We start from the raw sequence: 13926 nt of genomic DNA on the forward strand, positions 1-13926 counted from the left end.
AAAAAAAAAAAAAAAGGAGAGAGGAAATGCCAGTCCACATGGCCTACCATCTTCCCAGAATCCTTCTCGCTGGAATCCATCTTGGCTGAGCGATGCACGCGCCACCAGCAAGGACCCTGAGTCAGAATGAGTGGCCAGAGACAACCGGAAACTAACCCCATCACCATAAAACCCCAGACTGTGAGCCATGTGGCAGAGCAGTTCTTCTGGGTTCCCTTACCCTGCTGCTCTCCACCCAGGCACCCCTTCCCAATAAAGTCTCTTGCTTTGCCAGCATGTGTGTCTCCTTGGACAATTCATTTCCGAGTATTAGACAAGAGCTCACTCTCGGGCCCTGGAAGGAGTCCCCCTTCCTGCAACAAAATCACTTGTACATCTAGCTAAAACTGCAAGTGCTTTGTGCTGAGTCTCAGGTCTGGGCTCTGCCCCCTTGGAACAGGGCAGTATAGAGGAAAAATACATCAGAGCAGGTGGAGAGGGTCCAGGGCAAAGCAAACTTCTTGCCAGAGAGGCTGTTAACTGAGAGTATTCACTTTGTGTATCCCAGTGACCGGGTAGATGCAGCCCTGCCCCTCTACTGGATGGAGTTACCTCAGTGATGGCTCATGTGATCACAATGGTAGAGATGTGATAAGGGCTTGCACTGGGAGAGAGGGTGGACCAGCAGCCATAAGATTCTTAGCACAATCTTCCCAACATTTGGACGTCAGAAAAGTATTTTTTAATACACTACAGATTGGGGGGAAAGTCACAGATACTCAGGACTTCTTGGGTGTGTGCCCAAATAATTATGTAGATTAGCAAGTGACTGCACCCGTGTCTGTGTCTCAGGGTTTCCTTTTATCACCTGCTGCTGGTCAGGAAGTGTGAGCCAGTAGTGATTTCCTCCCATGTCTCTAAAGCCTGATGCTTTTTTCAGAGACATTTATCTGTTGGGTATGGCTGTGGAAACTAGGCCACTGGGTACTTTGGCAAACACACAAAATTAAATCTCAACCTGAGGTTCACTGTGTATCGTTTGAGTCTGACAAATTACATGAGAGCTATGGGAATGAAAGCAAATGGACTAATAGTTCGGTAATTATTTTCTTTGTGTGAAAAACCTGATATGAGTAAAGTCTTTTAAATGAAAAGGACCCAGTTCAGCAGCTTTTGGGATCAAAGTGTTGATTACATTTAACTATAATTAACACTCAAATTTTCTGTGATTCCACCTAGAATTTTCTTCTTCTAGTTGCACTAAACCCAAGCACAAGGCAAAAAATAAAATGAAGTGCTATGAAAACAATACTGCACTGTTCAGATATAAAGTATCAACATTATTTCCATTATTTGTCTCTCTTCAGTTCCAAGTTCTGTGTCTGCTAAGGTTAATTATCAACTAGGCTTTCACATCTGTCTGTCGTCTGTCTGTCTGTCTCTGTCTCTTTCTCACTCACTTCTGTAGGACCTTGAACCAAATACTTGCATTCTTACAACTTTCTCCTATCTCTAAAGTAAGAATAACTGTCCCTAAAACTCTGAGATCCACTAGGTTTTCAAAAGGTATTCGTTCATTGAGTTTGACACAAGTGAAAAAGCTTGGAGTCCACACCTGAGACAGAAGGCTATATAGTAGCATCGATCTTGTTAAGTGGCAGGACAGGGCAATGACAGGAAAGACTTTCTGGCAGGGTCAGCGGGACAAGAGAACTTCCCTTCTTCAGGAGGCCCAGAATGGACAAGATATGGGATTTGAAACTGAGTAGGACCCTGTGGGTGTCCTCCCTGTAACAAATCCTTTCCATGGCCCCATTTCTACTTCATAGGAAATAGGCTTCATTCAGCCTCCTAGACCTTCCCTAAGTTCCAAAGGGCAGATTCAAAGAGTTGCTAATGAGGGAAGGAAGGGGGATGCAGAAACGAAGGAGGAGCAGTCAAGAAACAATAGTGCATACTGAGCCTGCGCTCTAGAGCCCGAGAGCCACAACTACTGAGCCTGTGTGCCACAACTACTGAAGCCTGTGCACCTAGAGCCCATGCTCTGCAACAAGAGAAGCCACCGCAATGAGAAGACTGCACACCACAACGAAGAGTAGCCCCCGCATGCTGCAACTAGAGAGAGCCCGCATGCAGCAACAAAGACCCAGCACAGCCAAAAATAAAATAAATGAATAAATAAATTATATATATGTTAAAAAAAAGAAACAATAGTGCAGCGATGAAAGCAGGGTCCTGGTTCCTGCTCGAGGAATATACATAACAATATCTTTGAGTGCTTCTGCAGGAACTAAGGTCCCCACCCAGGTGGAGGATGGTAACTTCAGGCTGAGCACAGAGGTTCCTGGAGCACCGCCCTGTTACCTCACCACCCACCAATCAGCAGAAAGTCACACACCCTGCAGCCCTCACTCTAAATTTTGCCTATGAAAGCTTCTATCCGAAAACCATTGGGGAGTTCAAGATTTTTGAGAATGAGCCACCATTCTCCTTGTTTGGCCCTGCCATCAATCTTTCTCTGCCCCAAACTCCGACGTTTCAGTTTGTATGGCCTCACTGTGCATTGGGTCCTGGAACTTGCGTTTGGTAACAGATTCATAGGACATTAGGGGGGTTTTAAAGGTTTCAACTATTAGAAGGCTACTCTGCAAAAGTTTATGATTAAGCCTTTTGGTTGGGGTGTTTGGGTGTGTGCTCTGAGGTGGGAATAGGGGCTACAGAGGGAGGAAGTAGAAAGCAAGGATGGGGGAGCCTGGGGGAGATATGAACCTCAAACTGGCAACTACATTCTAACCTGAAAGGTCAGAACCTCTAGGAGTTGCATAATCACAGAGACTAGAGCAGTTTCTCTTGAGGAAGCTGCTTTTATGTTTCATTCTATTCACAGGGTTCTTTTTGCCGTTAACCAGAATGCCAGGGCCCCACCTGAGGAGGTGATCGAAAAGTTCCACAGCCTCAGTGAGAGAAATGCTTTGTGTCTGACCTAATCCCCTTTCTATGCTGCCAGTGAAGGCCAGTCCAAGGCAGGAGGGTGACTTTAGACTCGTTCTCAATGAATGGCTAGAAAATATCTTCTGTAGTGAATTACTTCCTATTAAAAATGAATGAAAGGAAGATGAAAAGCATTCTGTGGATGGTAGCACAATATGAATGTACTTAATGTCGCTGAATTGTCTACTAATTATGGTTAAGATGGTAACTTTTATGTCTATTTTATCACAATTTAAAAAAAAATAAATGAAAGGGGAAAATTGAATCATTAACGTGACTTTGCTATATAGTGGGCTGTCACTTCAACTGAGTAGAAACTTCATTCTCTAGAAACTAAACCTGAGATTTACTCCTGAAAGTTTAGAGGAAAAAGAAAGGAGCCTTTGAGAGAAAATGGCTAATGCCGACCTAGCTTTCTAAACAGTACAAGGCTTTAAGAGTAATTTCTGTCATTAAGCTTTCCTATGATCCACAGGAAGTAAATGAAGTCTTTTAAAAATGGAGAGGAAAAAAAGAATGGAAGTTACTAGCGACTGTTTTTTACAAGCTATGTCTATATATCTTTATACTGAATACTTGATAGATTAGAGTGAAAATATATAAACATTTTGAGTCTCTCCGCTTTTAAAATCCTATGTATAATTATAGTTTAGAGAAAAAAAATCCCTTTTGTATTACTTCATTTCTATGATCAACAAAGAATTTTTTATCATGAACACAGGCCCATTACCACTTGGCTGTCCTTACCTAATTGTCTTTCTCCATCTTCTACTCTGACTTATACAAATTACTTTAAATCCTCTTTTTTTCTTTTTTAAACCAGGCAGAGTATAATGGCATAAAATAAAATACTCTTATCTAGATCATACTTTGATTATTAAGTTTACGTAAGTCACTTATGAAAAAGAATATACAGCCAACAATTCCAAGCCATGCCCCCAGACCTCTAGCCTTAGTATTTAAACACAATAATAGAATCCGTCTTCTTCCGCCTGCTGAGCCTAACTGGGCTGGCCTCAGGGTTTCTCAGGAGTCAAGTGCTCACTGAAGGCCAGTGGGGGACCAGATCTATGGCTCAGGATACAAGAGAAGAGGCCACTCTGGTGAACAGTACCACATATGACTCCTAGGCACACCCACTCCCCTCCAACCGCTGGAGTCCACAGGAGCCCTTACAGCTAAAGTAGCATCTTAAGACTCCAAAGCCTGTTGGGGTAAGGTGATTTTTGTCATATCTTGGAGCAGTTTATTAAAGGGGTTCACAAGTTAACTCTGCTCACAGAATAAGGAACAATGTGATATAACTCACAGAACCTGGGCTCAAGAGATGGAAAGCCTCACTTTGGCTCCTAATCTGTCTGAGCCTCAGTTTTCTCATTTGTAAGATGGGAGAAATAATGCTTATCACCTCAAAGGATCATTGGGAAGCTCAAATGTAACACAGGTATAGGCACATTACAGATGGAAGGCAACACCAATGCACAGAGCCAGGAGGGATGGATCTAGGTGATTAAAAGAAAGACACGAGGGCTTCCCTGGTGGCGCAGTGGTTGAGAGTCCACCTGTTGATGCAGGGGACACGGGTTCGTGCCCCGGTTCGGGAAGATCCCACATGTCGCGGAGCGGCTGGGCCCGTGAGCCATGGCCGCTGAGCCTGCGCGTCCGGAGCCTGTGCTCCGCAACCGGAGAGGCCACAACAATGAGAGGCCCGTGTACCGCAAAAAAAAAAGACACGACAATCAACATCCCTACAAGAGCCTAACACCTTTGGCTTCTTGAGTTTCCTACTGAGAGGGGTTGAAAGTGAAAGTATAATTTTCTTTGACAAAAGAAAAGAGTTCTATGAGTTGGTATGGAAAGGTGTTAAAAGCAGCTTAAAAATATATTGTCCCGAATCCAAAGGAAACACCCTATTAGAAGCAAGAGGTCAAAGACGCAGTTATATCTGGAAGCAGTAAGACAAACTGATAAAAAGTACATCCTCTGCTTTCAATACAGCCTACTGGCTAAAACAAAGTTCACCTCTTAGCAACAACAAAAAAAATTACTTAGTATTCCAGAACACACGTTCTGAAAAGCCTGTGATTTCAGTCGTTGGCATAGAAACATGGAGTAAATGGCTGTGGGAAGAACAGAACGAATACTCGGAAAAATTGCTTGCTGAGCTGTTACTATCAGGAAAGCCTATGTTGTTTTAAATAAATCTTTATCACACCATCCTCTAAAAACAAATGTGTGGTCTATATTTATAGTCTTGATTTTTATTTAGAGAGGATGTGAAAAGCAGGGAGAAAGTGAGAATGCATGAAAATGTCAATGTCTCCTTTAAAGTAGTTCCTGCAAAATGCCTTGCTCCATCTCTGGCAGTGTTCTCCCTCTTGACACCCTACCTGCATTACTATGATCTGGAGGAACCCATGGAAAGAAAAAAAAAAAAAGAGGAATCAAGTATTTCTTTCTTCTTCTCCAAGACCTGGCACTGCTAAACTTAAGTCTCCACAACTCAATGAAACTAACTCATAAAACGATCGTAATGATGGTGCATCTTCTTTACTAATGCAAGTAATCAATCAATCGATCCAAGAGGCATTCAAGTCCACCTGCTTCCTTTACACCTTCCAAAAGAAAAGAATCCATAGAGAACACTTTAAACATATCTAGCTGACACCACTTCAAAGCCACCTTTTAGGTTAAAGACATGATTAATTTATATTAACTTCACAAATCAGATGTAGTCTCCGAAATAAAGCCGTATTGAATTCACAACATTCATAAAACCTGCTCACTGTAGGAACCAGTCAAGAACCCTATTACATGAGAATCAGGATCTACTAAACCAGAATTAGAATAGAGATTCTATTCACAAGATCCATGAAGGATAAAGGCAGAAATGTTAGCGAATATTATTTATTTACTTATCTCCTCCCTTGAGATGGCAAGCTCCATGTGAGCAGAAACTTGGATCATGTATCCACCGCTGTATTTCCAGCCTACAACAATATCTGGTGCAGAGGTGATTGTCCAGTAACGACTTACTGAAACAGTGAATGAATTTAGCATAATGGATCATAAAGAATATGGCTTGGTTTAACTAGACAGTGGCAATCTTCCAGTGATTCACCCACTTCATTTCAGTGTTATTTACAGAAAAGAATACGCTGTATTAGATTACAGAAGCTGGGGTTGTCACGAGAGCTGATGCAGGAAGTGTCACAAAAACAATTTGCACTATTAACCCAATCCACTATCATGCCGGGGGAAAATGCCTTTTTTTCCCTAGAAGCGAACAGAACAGTGAGAGTTGAGATATTCTTAAATAAGTGGAATTATTTTTTGCTATACAGTTTATCATCAGTCTTACCTGGAATAGTTAGATGAATATCTTTCTGCTTTTTCCCTAATCTGGCCTCCTCACTTTCTAGTTTCCTGGTCATTATAAAAACATCCACTACCCTGAGTATTTCTCATTGCAGAAATGATATGATTTATCAGAAACACTAGCAGAAAGGCACTTATTCAGATAAAATAAATTAATCTCTAACTGATGCACTAGTTTTTTACCTTAACTTTGCTGTCTGCCTTGGGTGAAAATATGTGTTCCTTGGCAGGGTAAAGTATGTGAGAGGACGGTTTAATGGTAAGTATTTATTTATTTGCTGCACTGCGCGGCTTGCGGGATCTTACTTCTGCAACCAGGGATCAAACCTGGGCCACGGCAGTGAAACCACCAAGTCCTAACCACTGGACCGCCAGGGAATTCCCTAATAGTATTTCTATTCTTCATCTTTTTATTAGATGAGATTGTCTTAAATGAAAAGAACAGTGTTTAGCATCTTAAATATGTGCTTATTTGTAAGTAAATCCTAAAATTCATGAAGAGCGTATGCTCAGGGGGTAGGCAGACCATTACTAGTTTTATACCTCTGTTCAAGTCACTTTACCTCACTGAACCTCAGTTTTCTCCTCTGTAAAGTAGAGCATAAGTTTGCTCAGATTCCAGGATAATCATCAGACTCATATGCTTCCCAGTTGGACTAGACAGTGAATTTATATGACTGTTTAATTAGCAGTTGAGTGCAAAGGATTTGGTTTCTCTCCCTACATTAAATATGATAATACAGGTAAAAGTGCTCCATAAAGGTTAGTTGCTATTACTCTTACCTTTGTTATCACTTACTAGTCTGGGTAAACAACATGCCGTGCAGAGATGACAAAGTGGGGAAGCAAAGGAGTTTTTCCTTTTTGATCATGGCCTGTTGAAGCCAGCATTCATAAACACTTTGTATAATTCTTTTGTAGTTTCTTCATTTCTCCCTTGACCTCTGAACCTAGTTTTTCTAAAGGCTACCGGTTTGTTTTTTCATGTGTCTCACTGCCAGACTTTCCCAAGCATCCCAAACCAACCCAGATCAGCTATCAGAGTTTCCCAAGATTCCTGATCTCCCTGATTGCACATCAGTGTGCATATACTTCAAGTATCCTTCATTCCCTGCTCTGAAAGGCCCTGAAGATGCCAGACCCACATGATTGCTGCGGTGGAGGCTTAAATGTGTCTGTTGAGAAGTGATGTGGTTACTGGTGTGGGAATCCTGGCATTAGAATGAGTAAATAAACCCTGTCCTGATGACTCTAGTTCCAGGAAATGGGCTACAATGTCAGATCGGAAACTTGATTTCTCAAGGCACATTTCCAGACTCCAGCTGCTCCATGTTTGGCTTCAGTAAGAAAGAATAACATGGGCAACAGCTGCTGTTTCTTGAGTGGATATCAGCACTTAGAGTTTAAACAATCTCTTGTTTAAACAGTAGGAAACTGCACAACTGAGCTAGACTTCCCAAGAGTCATGGCTAGGTGCAGAGAAAATTATCAAAGTGTGCAAAGAAATGTCAGGTAAGGATGAGGATGAATGACCCATTCAAAGTCTTAAGAAGTGGCCTCAAACTGTTGTGTTCCTTGGGGCCTTAGAACTGCCTCATAGGTGCCTCAGGGGCTGCCTGGGCTCTATGTGTGTGTGTGTGGGGGTCTATTTCTGGTGTCTCCCCCACCTCCAGAGGGAGGGGAAGGAAGGAGTGTAGCCTTCAAGGGCCATAGTGGGTGAGGTGGAGGAGAACAAAGCTGAAGCATGATCACTTGCAGTGATTCCAGGAGTCCGCAGGGATTTTTTAAAAAGAAGAAGAAAAGAAAGGCAGAGTACTACTTTAAAGCTGAGAACCTACTTTTATGATTGCTTTGAGAAAAAACAACTAAAAGCAAAACCAAATGCTTTCCCAAATAAAATGCTCCCCTGTTGGTCAGTTGAGTCAAACATCAGGCTTACCTTGACATATTGAACAAGACGCTCATTTACGTTCACTTTGTAAGTTTCTAAACCCAGTTCCTTAGATAACCGTAAGATCCTGTTCTGGGTTGGTCCCACATAAGCCCCGCCAACGTCTACGTAATCAACATGTTGGTTCTGTAGAAACAGAAAAAGTGTCCGGAAGACTTTAGTTAGAACTCTAAAACAGATGTTTCTATGTCTTATAAAAAATAACCCTGTTTATTTTTTACAATTTAAATGTGCCTTACATCTCTCTTATAAAGTGCCACTGAAAATAGCAAATCTTTCTACTCTACTCCAACCCTATAGTACACTCATCATTAAGCAATCCCATTTGTCGAGTTATTGGTGAGGCTGATTCAGCAATAACACGCATAAACAATAAAGAACACTGTAGTACGCCCTGCCGATCTAGATCCTTTTCAAAGCATTTAGCTTTATTTTCTATGCTTTTCTTTGGGGTTGTTGCTGGAGGGGTCACCCAGAGTTTTATTAGACCTAATTCTCTGATTTCCAGCAGATGAAATCTTCAATCAGCCCACACTGGTGGGCTCCTGATTCTATTTTAAAACACTTGCAGGGAAGAATGCATCATAGGAAAAGAGTACCAAAAGGTATGAAAAGATTCATATACCTAAAAAATATTTTATAAATATGCAAACCTTCCTCCATAAACCAAAATTTACTTTCCTCTTCTTAAATGCACTTTTCCATTTTTCTCAGCTGTTTTAGTAACACATTTCCCCATGGTTTAATCAATAAATTGCAAAAAAAATTAATAAATAAAATAAAATTGTGCATTGGTGAGTAATAATTCCTCCATGTGTTTGTAATAACTTCTTATGGGTCTGTTTCTATTTTGTTGTTTATACCAGTTCTAATTCGCGTTGCCGTTTCTCCTTGTTTGCCTGATCATTTTTTATTGTGTCCCACTGACTGAATTTGAGAAAATATAGAAATTATCTGAATCCTGGGAGGATTATATCTTTCTCAGAGAGGATTTATGACTGCTTCTGCCCAGCATCTGGGGACACTAACAATACTAGATAACTTTATTGCATTTTGTGTGCCTGAGACAATTTGAAGGCAGGCTGAAATGCAACGTGGCCTAGTCCTTTTGCTGTTTACCCTTAGCGCTAGGACACAGTCCAACCCAAAGCACAAGGAGCTTACCAACACATCCCTCCATATACACACTTTGGTGGGCTCTGGACTTGACCTTCAGTTGCCCTAGCTTTGTAAGACTTTTGAAAAGTACTTCTCAGTCTCTCACTTGCTTCTTCAGTGGTCAGCAAACTCTCACTTCTCCACTCCCAGGGGAAAAAGCAGGTCAATGTTTTCTGGATGTTGGTCTAGTGATTCTTCACTATCTTGTTAGCTCTCTGATGCTTTGAAGGTGTGTGTGTGTGTGTGTGTGTGTGTGTGTATACACAGTGCAATTTGTCTAGTTTCCTTATATGTAGTGGGAGGGTTGGGATAATTTACCTAATCTGTTATTTCCAGAAAATCGATTGTCTAGAATTACGCAACCTTGCCTTCCTGGGGTAATATAACCTAATATTATCTTTCCATTGCAAGATATGCTTTGCTAACATTTTGTTTAGAATTTTTATATCTGTGTTTATAAATGAGACTGAGATTGCCCCATGATTCTCCTTTCTTCTCCAGCCCTTGTCTGTTTTCTTGTATTACAGTACTGTTAATCTCATGAGTTAGAAATCATACTTCCTTCTATTCTCTAGAAGGCGTTCGTATATAAATAGAATAATCTCTTCTTTGACCATTAGGTAGAACACACCTGTAGGGCTATCTAGGCTTAGTGTTTTCATTGTGGGAAAAATTTAAATTACAGGTTCAATTTATTTTGTGGTTAAAGCACTACTCACGTTTTCTATTTCTTAAATTTCTTTCTATTCTTAAATTATATTTTCTCATTATATATACATTTCATATGTTTCAAAACTATTGCTTTAAAGTTCATGATCTCTTCTTTTCATTTATTTATTGTTTATTGTATCAGTAGTTATATCTTCATTTTCATCCCTTTTATTGTTTAGAGATGTCTCTTTTTCCTTTTCCTTGAAAAATCTTATCAGACACTTGTCTAGTTTTAATAGGACTCTTCAAAGAATCAACGTTTGTTTCATTGATCATCTTTATTGAGTATTTTCTATACCATTGATTTATGCTCTTTTTTCCTCTTTTTTGGATTTTTTATACTCTTAATTTTCTAATTCCTTGCATGCTTAGCTCATTCATTCAACAAAAGAACATACTTTTGTTCTTTTCTAATACAAAAATTTAGGCTATGAATCTTCCTCTAATATGGTTTTAGCTACATCCACAACTTTATTTTAGTATTTCCATTATTGTGCGGTTTTAAGTATTTTCAAATTTCCATTACAATTTCTGTCTAGATCTATGTTTCTAAACGTTTTGTCATGTTTTAATTTCTACAACTGGAATTTTTTTAGTTATCTTTCTGTCATAACTGCATTGTGGTCAAAGAATATGGATTATATGATATCAATCCTTGAGGCTTACTTTATGACCTAGCACATGGTTGATTTTCAAAGATTTTCCATTTCTGCATGAAAAGAACATAGTCTTCTGATAAGTAATATGCATGTTTTATACATGTCCATTAGAAAAAGATTAATTGTGCTCAGCCTTTGTTTGCTTCATTTATTATTGACTTAGAAAAATATGTTAAAAATCCCCTACACTATTGGGCATTTATCTTTGATTCCTGTCAATTTTTGCTTTATATTTTGAGGCTACATTATTCAGTATATACATATACAAGTTTAGAATTGTTCGGTCTTCTGGGTCTTTTATCACTATGTATTGAAACTTAATTCAAGGAAACATTTTTTTGTTTAAACCTTATTTTGTCTGATATTAATATAGGTAAAATAGCTTAGATTAGTATTTGTATACTATCTCTTTTTCTATCCTTCGGTTAGAGTTTTCTTTATTCTGACATTTCCCCCCTTTTAACTGAGAAGTTTAGCCCATTTATATTATTATTTCTTTTAAAATGTCTTAACTTTACTTATTTTATTATGGCTTTCCATTTGTCCCACTTTAACAGTTTTATGCCTGATTTCTTCTTTTGGATTAAGGGCTTTCTTCCTTTTGTTTTAAGTTTTTCTTCTACTTGTTTGGAAGTTATACTGTCAGGCCTATTTTTTTTCTAGCTATATTAACATGCATACTTAATATATTCTAAAGTTTATCAATATATTATCTTTCTATTGAAAAATACAAAACCTTCATGCATCAACTGTGATCAACCTTCTTCTAATCTGTAAACCATAAAAGTACCTTACTTCAGGTTTATTTGTCTCCCAACAAATTTGATGTTATTTTGTTTTATTCTGTTGATGTTGCTGAATTTTATTTAAATATTTACCAGTATCTTTGCTCATTGTCTCCTCTTAAATTTCAGACCTTTAATTTGTTATCATTTTCCTTCTTCTTAAAACACAGCCTTTATAATTTCCTCTAATCTGGGTCCTAAACTCTCTATTTTTGTCAGTCTGATAAAAAGATAGTTCTAGCAAGTAACAAATTCTGGTTATTTTCTCTCTCTCTCTCAGAACAGTGAAGATATTGTTTATCTTCTGGCATCTGTTTTTGCTGTTGAAGGGTCACTCAACAGCAATCAATAAGTCTAATTATTGATTTTTTTCAGAGTATGCATAATTTGTCTTTCTCTTTTTTTAAAAAAATTACTTTTAGACTTAAAGGAATTTTTTTAAGATCTCTTTTCTTTGGTATACTGCAGCTTCTGTGTGTGGGTGAGAATTTCTTTTCCTTTTTCATGCTGTGGACTTGTTAGGTTTCCTGGTATCTTCCAACAATGCTGGAAAATCCTCAGCCATTATTTTTTCATACCATCATAACACTATCTTTCATGTCTTAGTTGCTCCTGCCCTTGCCCCACATAACGTATTTTCCAATCTTTATCTCTGAACTGCATTATAGATAATTCCTTCTGATCTAGTTCACTCATTCACTTCAGCTATGTCTAATACACTGTTTAATCTGTCCCTGAGTTTTTTCATTTTAATCAGTACATTTTCATTTCTAGAAATTATTTTTAAACTACTTGATCATTTTTTTAAGTTTCTTTTCCCTGCTGCTAATTTTAAGCACGTCTTTTCTTTAAAACATGCTACAGTGATTTTTTATTCTGTGTATACTTCAACTATTGCAAAATCTTTCTGGATCATTTTTTCTATTTATTTTCCTTTAGTGCCTTGTTTCCTTGTATGCTGTCACTTTTGACTATGAGTTGCTGATTTTCCTTAGAACTTTTTCTGTGTAAGTTATTTGAGGCCTGGGTGGAAATGATTTGAGTCTATTTCTGCCAGCCACCTTGGCACTTTAAATATTCTGTCCAAGGTTTTTCACACCATATAGGTAGTGTAAATTTAGATTGAAGCCATGGATGAAGGCAAGCTTTATTTTTCTCCCTTTTAGAAGGGTAAGGTTTATTTCTCTTTCACTTTCATGTACAGAGCATAGCACAGGGGATTACAATTTGGAGTGTTTCCTATTAAATTCCCAGGTTCTGGATTTTATTTCCTGTCCCCTGCATGCCATACAGCCATCACAGTGGAATTGCAGAGTCTTCAGGGTTCAGCAGACATTCGAGGTGAAAGTCAAATTTTGAGCTCATTTAATCCCTAGGCTTCATGTTTTTACTTTGCTTTGGGGATTCATTAGTTCATTCAACAACTATATCTTGAGTGCCTACAAGGTGCCAGGTACTGCTCAAGAAACTTCTGTTACATCAGTGAACAAAATAAAAATCCCTGCTCTCAAGGGGCTTTCATTTGGTAGGAAGAGACAGAAAATGAACCACAAACATAATAAATAAGTATCTTAGAAGTTGATAACAACAGTGAAAAAGAAAAAAAACAACTAGAGAAGGACAGGGCAGATTGAAACTGCAGAGGAGAGAAGGAAAGATTTCAGCTTCAAATACAAGGGACATGTAGGCCTCTGAGAAAAGGTGATATTTGCGTAAAAGACTTGAAGGAGGTGTGGGAGTTATCCATGTGCATATTTGGGACAAGAGCGTTCCTGGCAGAAGAAAGAGCCACTGCAAAGATTCTAAGGGAGAAATCTGCCTGGTGTGTTCAAAGAACACAGGCCAATGTGTCTGGAACAGAGTGAGCAAGGAAAAGAGAACTGGGGATGAGAGTAGAGAAGTTGCAGGGCGGGGGTGGGGGGGGGAAGGGGGCAGATCATGGTATGTGTCACAAGACATTGAAAGGACACTGGCTTTTACTCTGAGTGAGAAGGGCAGCCTTTGAAAGGTTTTGAGCACAGAAGTGCCAAGATCTGACTTAGGTTTGAAAGGTTCATTCTGGCTGTCGCACTAAGGCTAAGGCTAGATTATAAGGGACAAGGGTAAAAAGCAGGGAAATTATTTAAGAGGCTACTGCAGTAATCTGCCCTAGAGATCACGGTGGCTCCCACAGCTGGGCGCCACGGAAGTGGAGGGAAGGGTTGAATTCTGGGTATATTTTGAAGGCAGAGCCAAAAGAATTTCCTGACAGAATGAATGTGGGGTCTCACAGTGTTGAGCATGACTCCGAGTTTTTTTGGGAGTTGCCATCCTC

The 13926-nt window shown here is 39.2% G+C and overlaps 1 protein-coding gene across 1 annotated transcript in view; it reads right to left on the reverse strand.

Moving 5' to 3' along the window:
- The window catches only part of MAOA (monoamine oxidase A), a 75387-nt gene that overhangs the window by 39395 nt on the left and 22066 nt on the right, over nt 1-13926 (reverse strand). The window contains exon 3 of the mRNA XM_024734194.1: nt 8288-8425. Coding sequence (XP_024589962.1) covers nt 8288-8425 — 138 coding nt within the window. The remainder of the gene's footprint in view (nt 1-8287; nt 8426-13926) is intronic.

The sequence above is a fragment of the Neophocaena asiaeorientalis genome, unplaced genomic scaffold, assembly GCF_003031525.2.
Source record: "Neophocaena asiaeorientalis asiaeorientalis breed wild unplaced genomic scaffold, Neophocaena_asiaeorientalis_V1.1 scaffold426, whole genome shotgun sequence".
Taxonomy (NCBI): domain Eukaryota; kingdom Metazoa; phylum Chordata; class Mammalia; order Artiodactyla; family Phocoenidae; genus Neophocaena; species Neophocaena asiaeorientalis.